We start from the raw sequence: 17201 nt of genomic DNA on the forward strand, positions 1-17201 counted from the left end.
TTCCTTCCTTCCTTCCTTCCTTCCTTCTTTCCTTCCTTCCTTCCTTTTCTTTTTTCTCTCCCCTCTCATTTTAACCATCCTGGCAAGTATGTAGTGGTATTTTACCGTGGTTTCAATTGATCTTTCTCAGATGAGTAATGGTGTCGAGCATCTTTACATGAGCTTATCGGTGATTCTTAGTATTTTGTTTTGTGAAGTATCTGTTTCATTCTTTTGTCCATCGTGTAAGTTTCCTGTGGCTGCCGTTACAAACTACAAAGCTCGCTGGCTTAATACAATACGTCTGTATTCTCTAACCGTTCTGGATGACAGGAAACTGAAACCGGGGTCATCGGACTGAAATCAAGGTGTCGGCAGGTCAGTCCTCCCTCCCTTAAGGGGAGAAACGTATTCCTTGCCTCTTCCAGCTGCTGGTGCCCCACTGCCCCACCCCCGCCGGCGTTCCAGGGTGGCCACATCCCTCTGGTCTCTGCCTGTGTCTTCACGTGGCTTTCTGCTCTGTGCGTCCCTGTCGTCTCTCCCGTCTTTTATGAGGACACTTGTCACTGGGGTTAGGGCCCACCTGGGTAATCCAGGATAACCTCCCCATTTTAAGATCCTTAATTAACCTCATCACATCTGCAAAGTCCCTTTTGCCATATGAAGTGAGACTCACGGGTTCTGGGCATTGGGATGTGGACATGTTGGGGTCCGTTACCCAATGTACCACAGCCCCTATTTGTAGGCTGCTCGGTCTTTCTCCTAGTGACTCGTAGGTGCCCTTCCTAGAATCTGCATACCACCCCTTGGCCCCTTGCTTGAGGTGGGGACACTTTCTGGCCGACCTCTCATGGGAGCCGAGGGGTAAGAAGCTTGGCAGGGGGGACATGGGCTGTGCTTCTGGATGGTCCCTAACTGGTTTGGCATATTTTCAGCTGCTTATTGGACACTCGAATTCCTTTGAGAAATGCCTGCATTCCTTGTCCCTAATGCTTGTTTAGGGTGTCTTCTGTCCTACAAAAGTTTTTTGGTTTTGTTTTTGTTTTTTAGTTTTGATAAACCAGGTTTTCTCATCTTTTCTTTTATGGCTCTTACTTTCCCTCCCTTGTTCAGGAAGAGCTCCTTCACCCCAAATTATAAGCATCTTCACCCTAAGAGTATGGGATGATTATGCCCCCCAGTTTGCACAGGAGGAAACTGAGGCACTGAACTGAATCTCTTGCATTTCTCATTTATTGGGTCCCAGGCACCTTATGAAGGATTTTGCAAGAACCACGTCTTTGAATCTTTCAATCTCCTGGTGTTGGGGGTCCCCCGAACCACCTCAGGCTCAGTGATTTGCTAGAAGGACTCACAGGACTCAGAAAAGCTGAGTCATGTTGATTCCAGAAAAGGGATACAGATTAAAATCAACAAAGGGAAAAAGGTGCATGGGGTATAGAGTCCAGGAGAGACAGGGTGCAAAGGGAACAGCATGTGCAAAGGCCCAGAGATGCGAGTGAGAAGGAAATCCGTAAACATTTTTCAACGTTCCTCTTAGAGTGTGTGGCTTAGTGCGGCAGGAACGAGGGGTCGGCGACCAGGTTACAGAGGGCCTGGGCCATGGAAAGGTGAGCAGGCATGGAAAGGAGGCCCTGCATGACCGGAGACCCGAGGACACTGGTCTGTACTGGTCCGCACAGAAATGCATTCCATTCCGGTCATCTCTTTTGTTTCCCAGTCATGCTTTTCTGCATATTTCAAGCCACAGCAGGCTGTCTACAGAAAACTCACCAACACTGAAAAACATAAAATGGAATGGTAAAAATCACCTGTAATCCCACTATCCAGCGATGACCACCGTTAACTTCTAGCCACGTTTCCCATCCTCTGCGCACACGCACACACGCATGTGTGTGTAGAGAAAAAAAAGTTATGCATTGTATGTGTGTTGGTAGATATACACATATGTACAAAGTGGGAATTGTCCTGTAGAGTGCTCCGTATCCATCTTTTAAGTGATCAATAAAGAGTCTCAGAGGAGAGGGCTTCACCCTTGGCCAGGTGAGGGCTGTTTTTGTTTGTTTGTTTTTAACGTTTTTTTGTTTTGAGAGCGTGAGCAGGGGAGGGGCGGAGAGAGAGGGAGACACAGAATCCAAAGCAGGCTCCAGGCTCCGAGCTGTCAGCACAGAGCCCGACGCGGGGCTCAAACCCACGAACCGTGAGATCAAGACCTGAGCCAAAGTCAGACGCTCAACCAGTCGACTGAGCCACCCAGACGCCAGGCAGGTCCGTTTGTGAGCTGGTCTCCAGAGGAACACTGGCTTCAGCAGCAGTTCTGGAGGGGAGGGTGTCCCCATAAGAGGTACAGAATGTGCAGACATGGCCACCATGGGGAGTGTCCCCGAGGGCCCTAGGGAGCCCTGCCAGCTTCTCCTTTTTGTTCCCTTTGTTAGTTTTGGTTATTGAAGAGAGTCCAGCGCAGGACGGTGGCGTGGGTAGGGTGAAGGGGTCTAGGGGAGGATGCCGAGGCCCCCAGGGATTGGACACAGCAAAGCCGATAGCATCCCACGATCTCAGAAGGGCACCAGGAGTCCATCCCAGTTGAGTGGGGGCAAGAACCGTAGCCGTAGGTCAAGGGCAGAGCCGCTGCGGCCTTGTGGCACAACGGGAGAGATGTGCCCCACTGTGCCCTTTCTCCCATCGCCATCCTCCCTGGTGGGCACTGCCCAAAGCGAGTGCCCGCCAGAATACAGAGGACCGCTTCGCCCAGATGCCACCCCTGCCTCCTGGGACCAGACAAAGATGGGCAAGGATGGGGGCGCCTGGGTGGCTCAGTCGGTTAAGTGTCCGACTTCGGCTCAGGTCATGATCTCACGGTGCGTGGGTTCGAGCCCCGCGTCGGGCTCTGGGCTGACAGCTCAGAGCCTGGACCCCGCTTCAGATTCTGTGTCTCCCTCTGTCTGCCCCTCCACTGCTTGCACTCTGTCTCTTGCATCGTCTCAAAAATAAATAAACATTAAAAAAAAAAAAAAAAAAAAGATGGGCAAGGATGGAGAGAGCGAGGGACGCCTGGCGAGGCGTTTGCCTCGCAAACGTCCCCAGAAATCCCTTCCATCCTGTGTCCCTCGTGGCTGCTTGGCCACCCCAGAGGGGCCAGACCTCCCTTTGCCCCACACCATGCTCACCTTCGGAGGGACGGAGCCTTCCGTGCAGGAATGGGAGCCCCAGGGGAAAGGGGGCTCCAGGGGAGAGAGGTGTGAGGGAGGGTGAAGGAGCCTCTAGCTGGAGGAGACCAGAGGAGGCTCATGGTGGGAGACCTGTACCTGAGAAGATAAGGAGTGGGCACTCCCAGCCTGCATCGGGCTGCCCCCGGTTGATGCCTGTGGCATCACGTGGCGGCCACAGCACGTGGGGGGAAACAGTCTGTATCTTCTATTTGCCCATCCCCAGACTGTTAGGTAACTCCCTGAGTACTTGTAGGGTAACACAGAATTATTATGTTAATGTTTCACTTGTAGGGTAACACAGAAGGTATCTGTTCATGTTTTACCACGAACAGAAGCCTTTGTTAAATTCATACGTGATCAATGGATCTTTGTTATGCTACCAAGGTGACTCTGGGTGGGGCTGGTGGAAATACCTAAAATAAGATGATGACTGAGCCAGCCTGATTTTCTGGTTCAGGCACATAGCTGTTCCTCTTGCCTACCCGAGGGGCCTGAGTGCCAGAAGGAAAGCATTCTTTTCCCATGGAATCTGCACAATCCCTCCTACACCTCACCTGCCGTGTATCTTTTATAATGAAGCTGCAGTTGTAGGTAGAACGTTTTCAGGGTGTTCTCGAACCTGAGGGGGTTTGTGGGAGCCCCCGAATTTGTAGCCATTTGGTCAGAAGTGCGGGTGGCTTGGGAACCCCACTCGTGGCTGCTACCTGGAGTGCAGGCAGTCTTGTGGGACTGAGCCTTTACCCTGTGGAGTCCACACTAACTCTGCATGATTCTTGTCAGAACTTCATGGCAGGACACCATGCTTGTTGGCCAGCTGGGGGTGAAACAGAGCAGTACCCAGATGGGTTTCTCATTGCCAAATTATCTTTTCTTGCTAAATGGACAAAACAGACAGCACATAAGATAGATCCTTGTAGCCATTTTAAGTATACAATTCAGTGGCATTCAGTACATTCACAACTGTGTGTAACCATCACCACCGTCTTTGTCCAGAACTTTTTTCATCATTCCCAACAGAAATTCAGTATCTCGTAAACAACTGAGTTACTTTTTTTTCCCCCCTACAAATATGGCCCCGTATTACTCTCTTCAGAAAGTAATTACAGGGACGGGCGCCTGGCCGGCTCGGATGGAGCAGGATGTGACTCTGGATCTCGAGGTCGTGAGTTCGAGCTCCATATTGGCGGTAGAGATTACTAAGAAAAAGTAAATAAAAACTGAAACATAAAAGTAATTGCAGGGAGAATGAACTGCTGCTATCCTTTGACTCTTTGAGGGGAAGGGACAAGATGTTCTTTTGGAGAAAAGTGAAAGGAGAGAGGGAAGGAAGTCTGTATCAGGTATGTTAATGAGCAGGTTACTTCTCTGGGCAACTGGTGCTTAATCGTGCAGGAGATGGGAGGCCAGGTACGAGACACCTCAGAGTTTTCCCCCTGCCCCTCTTACGTGCCTATGGATCTTGAGCTTTATTTTAATTTTTTAACTTTTTTTTTAAGTAATCTCCACACCCCATGTGAGGCACCCCGCCGAGCCTGGAGGTTTAAGCTTAGAAGATGGACACATCACACACCACACAGTGGCACAGCAAGCCCCTCTCTTGCCCTGGAGGGCACCATCCTGGCAATTAGCGGGAAAGAACCTCCCCGAGAGCCATGCTGGGCCTCAGGGACCCTGGGCTAAATCTTTGTGCATCCCGTTGTTAGTTTCCTTTGTTTTAAATGTTTTAATTTACTTTTGAGAGAGAGAAAGAGATAGTGTGCAAGCAGTGGTGGTGGGGGGGCAGAGAGACAGGGAGACAGAGAATCTGAAGCAGGCTCCAGGCTCTGAGCTATCGGCACAGAGCCCAACAAGGGGCTCGAACTCACGAGCTGTGAGATCCTGACCTGAGGCGAAGTCAGATGCTTAACTGACTGAGCCACCCAGGCGCCCCTCCCATTGTTAGTTTCTTAAGAATAATTCCGGGAAATGACACCGTTGGATCTGATCATATGTACATTTTGGATTTTCCTCCTTCATTTAACTGAGCAAGTCCTCGGTATTCAGAGGAGAAAATTGGAAAATCGAGACCATCATAGGGGCGCCTGGGTGGCTCAGTCGGTTAAGCGTCCGACTTCAGCTCAGGTCACGATCTCACGGTCCGTGAGTTTGAGCCCCGCGTCGGGCTCTGGGCTGATGGCTCAGAGCCTGGAGCCTGCTTCCGATTCTGTGTCTCCCTCTCTCTCTGCCCCTCCCCTGTTCATGCTCTGTCTCTCTCTGTCTCAAAAATAAATAAAAAAACGTAAAAAAAAAAAAAAAGAAAAAAGAAAATCGAGACCATCATAAAACCTACCTGGCAAAAATCATCAGCATTTATTTACATTTTGGTGTATTTTCCTTATATATTCTTTTTCTTTTTTTCTTTTTTTTCTTTTTTTTTTTTTTTTTTTTTGTATTTTAGTTCTCCCTGACAGCTCTTTTGAAAAATTGTCAAACCTACAGAAAAATGGAAAAAAAAACTATGCAATGAATCCCCAAATGCACTTGTTCACACTGTGTGCCCTGTCTGTGCACTTCAGATATCTTAGATCTGCATGCTTTTGTCTAAGATCATGCTACTATTAAAAAAAAAAAAAAAAAAAACACAAAACACCACAGGCTGGAGGGCTTGGACAACAGACATTTATGTTCTCACAGTTCTGGAGGCCAGGAAGGCCAAGATCAAGGTGCTGGCAGATTCGGTTCCTGGTGAGGTCCCACTTCCTGGCTTGCAGACGGCTGCCTTCTCACCAGTGTGCTCAAATGGTGGAGAGAGACAGAGAAAGCCCGGGGGGCCTCTTTCTCCTCTTTTAAGGACACCAGTCCCCTCCTGGGGGCCCTGCCCACATGTCCTCACCTAGACCGAATTACCTCCCGAAGGCCCCACCTGCAAATACCATCTAGGGTTAGGACTTCAATGTATGTGTTCGGGGAGCCTACGAACATGTGGTCCATAACACTTTACATCTCTATCTGTGTCTCTCTACATACACAGATTTTTTTTTTTTTCACTGACTCGTCTGCAGATGTCATGGCACTTTACGCTAAAAGGCTTAGGTGTGCGTCTCTAAAGAACAAGGACCTTCTCCCACATATAATCCAAAATGCCATCATACACGAAGACAATTCTTTTTTTCCCTCAATTTTTTAATGTTTACTTATTTTTGAGAGAGAGAGAGAGAGAGAGAGGGAGGGAGAGAGTGAGCAGGGTGGGAAGGAGACACAGAATTGGAAGCAGGCTCCAGGCTCTGAGCTGCCAGCACAGAGCCCAACGCAGGGCTCGAACTCACGCACCGTGAGATCATGACGTGAGCCGAAGTCAGGCGCTTAACCAACTGAGCTACCCAGGCGCCCCACCAAGACAAGGCTTCATAATTGCATAATGTCATCTAAGAAACTGCTTGTTTTCAAATTTCCCCAACAATGTCAAAATGTCTTCTATAGATTTTTTTTTTTCTGCCCAACCCAGGACTCCATCGTTGTCTCTTTAATCTTTTCAAATCCAGGACAGCTCTACCTATTTTGGATTTGTATAACTTTGGATTTTTGCAAACTTCCAGCTCAGTTGTCCCGCAGAAAGCGACCCACACTCTGACTTCATGATTAGATTCAGAATGAACACTTTCAGCAGGAAAACTCAGGGGGTGATGCTGTGTCTTCCCTGTAGGTGGTGAGCACTGGGTTTGTCCACTCAAAAAGTGCCTTTTGCTCTTTTGTAATTAGTCGGGAAGTTACTTATTCATTGATTGACGGGTTCATTTGTTTGCTTTTCTTTTTTAACTTATTCTCATTTAAAAAAAAATTTTTTTTTTCAACGTTTTTTATTTATTTTTGGGACAGAGAGAGACAGAGCATGAGCGGGGGAGGGGCAGAGAGAGAGGGAGACACAGAATCGGAAACAGGCTCCAGGCTCCGAGCCACCATCAGCCCAGAGCCCGACGCGGGGCTCGAACTCACGGACCGCGAGATCGTGACCTGGCTGAAGTCGGAGGCTTAACCGACTGCGCCACCCAGGCGCCCCTATTCTCATTTTTTAAGTAAGCTCCACACTCAACATGGGGCTTGAACTCATGACCCTGAGATCAGGAGTCTCATGCTCCACCATCAACCAGCCAGACGCCCCTATTTATGTTTTTAATAAATATTCCCCAAGGGGCACCTGGGTGGCTTAGTCGGTTGGGCGTCTGACTTGGGCTCAGGTCATGATCTCACGGTCTGTGACTTCAAGCTTCACGTCAGGCTCTGTGCTGACAAGCTCGGAGCCTGGAGCCTGCCTCAGATTCTGTGTCTCCCTCGCTCTCTGCTCCTCCCCTGTTCACGCTCTGGCCCTCTCTCTCTCAAAAATAACAAACATTTTTAAAAATTAAAATAAGTAAGTAAATAAATAAATATTCCCCGAGCACCCACTCTGTACCCGGCCCATGCTAGGCGGTGTTGGAGATACAGGAATGACCGAAACACTCTTGGTCCTGCGTTCTCGGGACTCCCAGTCGATTGAGGAGACAGGCCCCTCCCCAGATAGTGACAACCCAGAATGGTTGGAGCTAGGACAGCAGAGCCCCTACAGAGGGTGATGGACTCAGCCAGGGTGGTCAGGAAGGGCTTCCCACAGGAGGAGGCCTCTGAACCAGGACCCGAAAATTCAGGATGAGTGTGGGAAGGAGTGAGTGTTACAGGCAAAAGGAATGGCATATGCAAAGGCCCGGAGATGAGAGCAAAGTGGGCTGAACGCTGAATGAGGTTCCATTGGAAACTTCCAGAAAGTCAGCAGTGGTGTAGATCAAGCATGTGGTCATTTTATTTTATTTAATTTTTTTAATTTTTATTTAATTTATTTTCTTTAACTTACATCCAAGTTCGTTAGCATATAGTGCAACAATGATTTCAGGAGTAGATTCCTTAGTGCCCCTCCCCCATTTAGCCCATCCCCCCTCCCACAAACCCTCCAGTAACCCTCAGTTTGTTCTCCATATTTATGAGTCTCTTCTGTTTGGTCCCCCTCCCTGTTTTTATATTATTTTTGTTTCCCTTCCCTTATGCTCATCTGTTTTGTCTCTTAAAGTCCTCATAAGTGACGTCATATGATTTGTGTCTTTCTCTGACTAATTTCACTTAGCATAATACCCTCCATCCATGTAGTTGCAAATGGCAAGATTTCATTCCTTTTGATTGCCGAGTAATACTCCATTGCATATATATACCGCATCTTCTTTATCTGTTCATCCATCCATGGACATTTGGGCTCTTTCCATACTTCGGCTATTGTGGATAGTGCTGCTATAACCATGGGCGTGCATGTGTCCCTTCGAAACAGCACACCTGTATGTATCCCTTGGATAAATGCCTAGTAGTGCAATTGCTGGGTGGTAGGGTAGTTCTATTTTTAGTTTTTTGAGGAACCTCCACACTGTTTTCCAGAGTGGCTGCACCAGTTTGCCTTCCCACCAACAATGCAAAAGAGATCCTCTTTCTCCGCATCCTCGCCAACATCCGTTGTTGCCTGAGTTGTTAATGTTAGCCATTCTGGCAGGTGGGAGGTGGTATCTCATTGTGGTTTTGACTTGTCTTTCCTTGACGATGAGTGATGTTGAGCATTTTTTCATGTGTCGGTTGGCCATCTGGATGTCTTCCTTGGAGAAGTGTCTATTCATGTCTTTTGCCCATTTCTTCACTGGATTATTTGTTTTTTGGGTGTTGAGTTTGATGAGTTCTTTATCTGATATGCGATTTGCAAATATCTTCTCCCATTCCGTCAGTTGCCTTTTAGTTTTGCTGACTGTTTCCTTCGCTGTGCAGAAGCTTTTTATTTTGATGAGGTCCCAATAGTTCATTTTTGCTTTGGTTTCCCTTGCCTCCAGAGACGTGTTGAGTAAGAAGTTGCTGCAGCCAAGGTCGAAGAGGTTTTTGCCTGCTTTCTTCTCGACGATTTTGATGGCTTCCTGTCTTACATTTAGGTCTTTCATCCATTTGAGTTTATTTTTGTGTCTGGTGTAAGAATGTGGTCCAAGTTCATTCTTCTGCATGTCGCCGTCCAGTTTTCCCAGCACCACTTGCTGAAGAGACTGTCTTTATTCCATTGGATATTCTTTCCTGCTTTGTCAAAGATTAGTTGGCCGTACGTCTGTGGGTCCATTTCTGGGTTCTCTATTCTGTTCCATTGATCTGAGTGTCTGTTTTTGTGCCGGTACCGTACTGTCTTCATGATGACAGCTTTGTAATACAGTTTGAAGTCCGACATGTGTTCATTTTAAAGCGTCAGGACTGTTTCTGTGAGCAACAAACCATTAGGTGTTTTTTTTTTTTTAAGTTTATTTATTTATTTATTTTGAGAGAGAAAAAGAGAGTGCATGCAAGCGGTCGAGGGGCAGAGAGAGAGAATCCCAAGCAGGCTCTGTGCTGATGGCACGGAGCCTGATGCGGGGCTTGATCCCATGGACCACGAGATCAGGACCTGAGCTGAAATCAAGAGTCAGATGCCTAACCGACCAAGCCACCCAGGGGCCCTCTCTCTGGCTTCTTGCAGTGAGTGTAGCTCAGGGAGTTTGAGGAGCGTCCTTGAAGCCTTGCTCAAGATTTCAGGTCCGGAGAGGGAGCAAGGTGACTGAGCCTGGCCCGTGAGCCTGAGAGCCGGTTGCCAGGGTGGGAGAGCAGCAAAGACTCTTCTGGTGGCTGTAAAGAGAGGCCAGGTCCCCCCAGCGGCACTCACTTTGGCAGGCACTCTTGTCCCATGTTAAGTCACCATTCCCCACCCCTGCTTCTCCGTCACGAGCACCCCAGTTTGATTGGGTGTAACCATGTAGCCAGCCAGGAATATTGGGCTCCCCTGCAGTGAAGGGGAAATCTACTCTCTGGGGTTTTCAGGAAATCCAGTGGCTTCCTCCTAAAAAGGGACAGCTCAGATGCACATGCTTTGTGACCACCCCTGCCCTGCCTACTGCCTAGAAGGAGGATGTGGGTGCCCAGAGCGACCTCGGGCATCTTTTGGGCATGTGACTAAAAGCCCCATAACGAGGGAGGTAAGGCTGGAGAGGGAGCCTGGGTCCCTGGGGACATCGTGTGGCCACGATGGCGGCCTGGCTGCTGGCCTCGGGCCCTGTGCCTGTGGCAGAACAGTAATCCCCACTTGGGGAAGTCATGGGATTCTCCAGTTTACACGCCGTTCCTGGCTGACGGCAGGGGCGCATCTTAAATTTTGGCAAACCGAACACCCCACAAATACCAGCATTCATTCCTGAGGCCACGGCTGCTTGGCCAGGGTCCTGCTCGGGCTCAGCAGGGAGCCTCCGTCATCAGTGCGTGACCCCGGCTCACGACGGGATCTGCCAGTCTCAACGGGAGATGCTCTGAGACTCTGGTGTTTTGTTTTGTTGGTTTAAACGGCTTTATTGAGGTCGGGTCTACACGCCATAAAGTTCCTGTTTCCAGTGGACTCTTTTATTATTTTTAGTAAATTTACATAGCTGTGCAACCATTACCAAAATTCAATTTTAGAATATTTCTGTAATTCTAAAGAGATCCCGCGTATCCATTAGCAGTCACCCCCTACCCCCTCGACCGCCTACACCCCCCACCCTCCATACATCTATCCCCCACCCTCCACACCCCTACCCCCCACCCCCCCACCCCCCCACCACTAATCTACTAGATTTCTCTGATCTGAAAATTTTGCATAAAAGGAATCATACACTATGTGGCCTTTTGTGTCTGGCTTCTTTCACTCAGCCTAATGTTTTCAAGATTCATCCATGCTGGAGCATGGATCACTGCTTCACCCTCCTTTTTATGTGTTAATAATATTCCACTGTATAAATACGCCAGATTTTGTGCATCCATTCGCCAATCAATGGCCACCTGGGTTGTTTCCTCTTTTTGGCTCTTGTGAATAGACGCCACCGCGAACATTTGGGCACACGCACGTGGACGTATGCTACTTCTCTTGCGTAGATACCTGGGAGTGGGTTCGTTGGGTTTTATGGTAAATTGATGTTTAACTTGTTAAGAAACTGCCACACTGCTTTCCAAAGCGGCCGCACGATTTGACATTCCCACTGGAGGAGGTACGTGAGAGTTCCTTTTGCTCTGAAACCTTGAAAGCTATTGGCTTTGTTGTTGTTGTTGTTGTTGTATCTATTATAGTTATTCTAGTAGGTGTGAAATGGTATCTCATTGTGGTTTTGATCTGTGTTCCTCTAATGACTAATAAGTTGAGCATCTTTTCATGTGCTTATTGGCCATTTGTATGTCTTTGGTGAGATGTCTCTTTTCAAAGCTTTTGCTCCTTTTTTAAAAAAAAATTTTTTAATGTTTATTTTTGAGAGAGAGACAGAGAGTCCGAGCAGGGGAGGGACAGAGAGAGGGAGACACAGAATCTGAAGCAGGCTCCAGGCTCCGAGCGGTCAGCACAGAGCCCGAGGCAGGGCTGAAACTCACAAACTGTGAGATCATGACCTGAGCCGAAGTCGGATGCTCAATGGACTGAGCCACCCGGGTGCCCCACCTCTTGCTCCTTTTAATTGGGTTATTTATCTTCCTAATGTTGGGTTTGTTTTTTAAAAAAAAATTTTTTAAGATTTTATTTTTCAGTAATCTCTATACCCAACGTGGAACTCGAACTCACAACCCCAAGGTCAAGAGTCCCACGCTCAAGGGCACCTGGGTGGCTCAGTCGGTTGAGCAGCCAACTTTTGATTTCGGCTCAGGTCATGATCTTGCATTCATGAGTTCGAGCTTGGCACTATGCAGAGCCTGCTTGGGATTCTGTCTCTCCCTCTCCCTGTGCCCCTCCCCAGCTCACGCACTCTCTCTCTCTTCAAAATAAATAAATAAAACCTAAAAAAAAAAATTGTTGCATGCTCTATCGACCGAGCCAGCGAGGTGCTCCTCCCCATTTTGTAGAAAATAAAACCAAAGCCTCATCAGTTCTCCCTCCCTCCTCCACCATCTGTCCTGACGATGCTGAGTATAATTCCATGTGAGACTTTATACTTTTCCTAGATCTGCATGCGTCCGAAGTCAATGCATGTTCTTGTTTTTAATCACACTTTATGTGTCTTTCAGGACTTGTATGTATTTCTTCACCGCACGTTATGTTTTGGCAACTTTTCTGTGTCGAAATGTATAAAGCTCACTCATTCTTTTTATTTTTTATTTTTGAAATTATGACATTTATTAGTAGTGAAGTATTTCAGAATTGTTGGTGTGTTGGCAAAAGAGTGCCTGCGGATGGAAGACACTGCCAGGAAAGCAAACATGAGTGATTTCGCTGCTTTTGCTGGTTTCGTTGTAACTACGTGCTTGACAACCACGGTTTAACTTACAGATTTTGACAGAAAATTCCCTTCCCTTCCATTTTAGGCTGAGTTTCCATTTGGAGCCCTTACCTTGAAGGGACTGTTTCTTTAGATTTATGAATGAGGAGCGCCTGGGTGGCTCAGTTAAGTGCCAACTTCGGTTCAGGTCATGATCTCGCGGTCTGTGAGTTCGAGCCCCGGGGCGGGCTCTGTGCTGACAGCTCAGAGCCTGGAGCCTGCTTCGGATTCTATGCCTCCCTCTCTCTCTGCCTCTCCCCTGCTCTCTCTCTCTCTCTCTCTCTCTCACACACACACACACAAACACACACACACACACACTAAACTTAAAAAGAAACTTAACAAAAAAGAAAGTAAACACCCACTCATGATTAAAAAAAAAAAAAAAACTCCCTGAAAACTAAGAATAGAGGGGACTTCCTTAATTTGATAGAATTCTACAGCAAATATCATACTTTCTTCCATGATGTCTCAAAAGAGTCATGGAATAAATGGCAAAAGAAGTAGGAAGGAAAAAATGGTTCTTATTTTCAGCTAAGTAGATACGTACAGTATAAAGAATCTACAAACTATGAGAGTAAGATCAACATACATAAATAAACCTAAAAAAGAAAAAAAAAAGGCTACCTTGTGGGGCCTTGGAGGAGGTAAGGGTGGGAGAGGAGAGGCCTGGATCAGGGCAGGGGCTGCAGGGAGGGAAAAGACTATGAGGAAGGCCCCAGGAGAGACACTTCCTGCCTGGATTTGGGCATCGCTGGGCCCACATTCTCAGAATTCTCACTTGGTTCACTTACCAGGTTACAGAGGTGATAAAGCTGAGTAGAGACTCTAAAACTTATCTGCATGTCTGGATCTTCTGTAAAACATTTTTTTTTAATAAAGGAAGGCTATATAAAGGCTTCATAGATACAAATATGTTTGCCAAGAACCTCTGAAACTGATAGAGAAGTTAAAGAAAGCTCCCAGAATGTGGAAGGAAGAGGAGGGATGGGAACCAGGACAGTGACATCTAGAGGCGATGAGCGTCACTGCAGGTGGCGCCTCAGACTTGGGCTGTGCTCCAGAAGATGTAACAGGGATGAGGAGAGCAGGGAAGGCCTAAGATGTACAAAGTTGGGGGCTCATCCAGACCCTTCCTTCTGACACCAGCTGCAAGTTCCGGGAAGGGGGGCAAAACAACCAGTACAGGAGTACAGGACAGGGTAGGGCTGTTAATGTACTTACAGGTGTATTCGCCTGGAAGTTCAGAAATAGGTATATATTATTTACAATTACCAAGATTGCCAGTAAGCAGTCAAAAATTAAATTAAAATCACTTGTAAGGGCGGCTGGGTGGTTCAGTCAGTTAAGCCGCTGACTCTTGATTTTGGCCCAGGTCACGATCTCACGGTTCATGAGTTCGAGCCCTGGGTCAGGCTCGGTGCTGGTGGTGGGCAGCCTGCTTGGGATTCTCTCTCTCCCCCTCTCTCTGCCCCTCCCCCACTTGCGCCCACACACGCGCACTCTTTCTCCCCCCCGCAAGACAAACAAGTAAATAAAATCGCTTGTAAAAATTGACAGGGGCAAGTACAGGATGCAGAATATGTTATAAAGTCACATAATGGATGGGTGGCAGCAGAAAAATGGAAACATTTATTTTATTTATTTTCAAAAAAATTTTTAATGTTTATTCAAGTTTTGAGAGAGAGAGAGAGAGAGAGAGACAGCAGGAGAGTTGGGGAGGGGCAGAGAGAGAGAGGGAGACACAGAATCTGAAGCAGACTCCAGTCTCCCGGCTGTCAGCACAGAGCCTGTCGCGGGTCTTGAACCCATGAACTGCAAGATGGTGACCTGAGCTGAAGTCGGATGATTAACCAACTGAGCCACCCAGGTGCCCCTATTTTATTTTATTTTATTTTATTTTATTTTATATTTGAGAGAGAGCACGTGTGCACTGGAGCAGGGGAGGGGCAGAAAGAGAGAGGGGGACAGAGGATCTGAGGAGGGCTCTGTGCCCACAGCAGAGAACCCAACCGGAGGCTGGAGCCCCTGAACCATGAGACCGTGCCCTGAGCCAAAGTGGAAGGCTTAGCCGACTGAGCCACCCAGGTGCCCCTGAAAACACAATCGTTTTTGAAAAGTCAACTTAGCAAATCAAGAAATGGAGGTATAAGCTTATTTGGCATCATGGGGTTAAACTGGAAGAAATAAATGCAGAAAAGACCAAAAGTGGTTTGAGTAAGAGCAGGCCTGAGGCCGGAGGTAGGGAAGGTGGACTTCTCTGTTTTTCAGTGCACCCCCTTCCGTGTTGCTGAAATCATCCCCCACCCCCCGCCCCCAGCACCACGCCCGCCACGTCCTTATGTTATTCTTCTAACTAAAAGGAAGGAAAGGCAACCAGGTCAGCGTGGCTGCTCCGGGGGCTGGTTGCCCGACGTGATGTATAGGACGTTTTCAGAAATTCATTTCGTAATGAGCCCGAGGACGCGTATTGTCCCCCATCAGTTCCTCGGTCTGTGGATGGCTAATAATCACTCCTAGGGTGACCCGCGTTTCCGCACCAAGTCTATGCTTGCGTTGCGTTTCCAAACGATGACAATGCTGAGACTCCTCACTCACATGAATAAGTGATCAGGTAAAGACGTTGTGGGCACAGCCTGTGGCTCAAGCCCCGAGCTCCTTTTGAAGTCCCAAACCCCACAGCGAACACGCCTCGGGGGCTCAGAAGCGGCCGCGCCACCTTAGGGGGAGGCGGGAGGGAGCCTGGCGGGCCCTCGGGGGGCGCTGGGAACGCGCTCAAGGAGCCAGCTTTACCTCTGCCCTGGCTCTGTCCTCTCCCTCCCCCTAGAGGTGCGGCCCCCGCTCTGGACGGCCCTTCCGGGGCGGCCTTTCTCAGCCCCGGCTGCTTGCCAGAATCCACTGGAAGCTTTCGGAAGATGCCCTCCGGGCCGCCCCAGGCCCGCTAACCGACTCGGCCCGGCGCCGGTCGGTAAGGCGCCCACTCCCTGGCGCCGGCGGCCGCGTCCCCATTGCTCCGGCGGGGACGCCGAGGCGTCGAGGGGCGGGGCCTGCGGCGGCTCCGCGGCCAAAGATCCTTCACCCCTCTTCCCCCCGCAGTGTACCACTGGGCGGAGATGCGGGCCAAGATGCGCCTCATGGGCTTCAGGGCGGAAGCCGTCAAGCCGCTCAATGAGGACGCGGCCGCCGAGCTGGGCGCCGAGCTGCTGGGAGAGGCCACCGTCTTCCTCGTGGCCGGCGGCTGCCTGGTGCTGGAGTACTGGCGCCACCAGGCGCACCAGCGGCGCAAGAGGAGCGAGCGGCAGACCGCCTGGGAGGCGATGCGGGACGAGGTGGGCCACCTGGCGCTGGCGCTGGAGGCCCTGCAGGAGCAGGTGCGCGCGGCGCCTGCGCAGAGCGCGCTGGAGGAGCTGCAGGCGCAGATGCGAGAGGTGCGCGCCCAGCTCGGCGCCCGGGACCCGCCGTCCGCCCCCCGAGCGACGCCCGAGGAATAGGGGGACTGTAGGGCCCCGGTCTTCGATGTGGCTGCTGTCGGGGCTGTGACGACTCTGACATGGCCTTCTGTCCACACGGTCCGTTGAGGAACCTGCCCAGCTGATTCCACCTGGTCCCTTTCGGGGCGGAAGGGAGGCTGGACTGGGGCTGATCCAGCCAGGCTTTTGGTCGGCCGCCTCCCTACTAACCTGGCCGGAGGTACCTTCCACAGGGACTCTGTTCCAACAGGAGTCCCTTTGTCCTATCCACCCACCCACCCCCCCCCCCCCCCCCCCCGCCATCTCTCCCCCCACCCCCACCCCCCCCCAGGCCCAGTCCACGGGTTTAACACTTTGTAATGGAAAGAGATCGTGTTCCATTGGATCCCACCCACCCGCTACTAGGTGGGCCGGCGAGACACGTGGACCCAGCCAGCTCATTCTGTCACACTTCCACTTATCTGAGTAGGGCCCCCCCCCCCCCATTACACCAGAACGCCCTTTCCCCCTTCTTCATTGGTGCAGACCATTGTAAAGAAAAGGCAAGCTCCCAGGGGGTTTACAGACCCGGTCACTTTCCATCTACCTCACTTTGGAGGGGACAGAGAAGGATGGGTCTTGGAGGGCCTTCTGCCCAGTGGGTCACCCTGTGGCTCCTGCCTTCAGTCCACCAACCACTCGTACCTCAGCAGGTCACCCCCTCAAGTGGATCATTCCAACAGATACCCCCCACTTTAGTCTGTGGCATAACCCATGGTACAGGGTCTCCCCACCGCCTGTGGTCTGTTCCAACAGGACTTGGTCCTCTGGGACAGAAAAATTGGTCCTGCCTGGGGATGGGCCATTCTGTGTTGGTCTAAGCCTCTGTGTACCTGAAGTTCTGGGCCTCCTGTTGTCCTTTTCCACTGTCCTTCCCTGCTAGCCCTTCACAGGGACCCACCCAGTCCCCTGCTACATGGGTCACTTGTCACATCCCATCCAAGCCTGCTCTCAAGTACTCAGGGATTCCTTCTTCCTTCTTGCCTTTGGACTGATCGCCCAGCCCACCCTCACCCTCCTTCACGCAGTGGGACCACCTGCCCCTCAGCTCTGAAGTCCCCCACCCCCATCCGAATGGAATATTCCAACCAGGCAGGGTTTTCTACCCCACCTACCCCCTGCTAACCCATTGAACCACTGAAGGGGGTGTGTGTGAGCTCTGTGACTTCTGAATTCTATTT

The 17201-nt window shown here is 49.8% G+C and overlaps 1 protein-coding gene across 1 annotated transcript; it reads left to right on the plus strand.

Moving 5' to 3' along the window:
* Positions 1-13529: 13529 nt before the first annotated feature.
* On the plus strand, positions 13530-16243 carry LOC122208895 (optic atrophy 3 protein homolog). The gene is made up of 2 exons (XM_042920351.1): positions 13530-13545; positions 15485-16243. The coding sequence occupies exons 1-2, from the start codon at positions 13530-13532 to the stop codon at positions 16000-16002; spliced, it is 534 nt and encodes a 177-aa protein (XP_042776285.1). The 3' UTR covers positions 16003-16243.
* The last annotated feature ends 958 nt before the right edge of the window (positions 16244-17201 follow it).

This window comes from Panthera leo, chromosome E2 (assembly GCF_018350215.1).
Source record: "Panthera leo isolate Ple1 chromosome E2, P.leo_Ple1_pat1.1, whole genome shotgun sequence".
NCBI classification, from domain to species: domain Eukaryota; kingdom Metazoa; phylum Chordata; class Mammalia; order Carnivora; family Felidae; genus Panthera; species Panthera leo.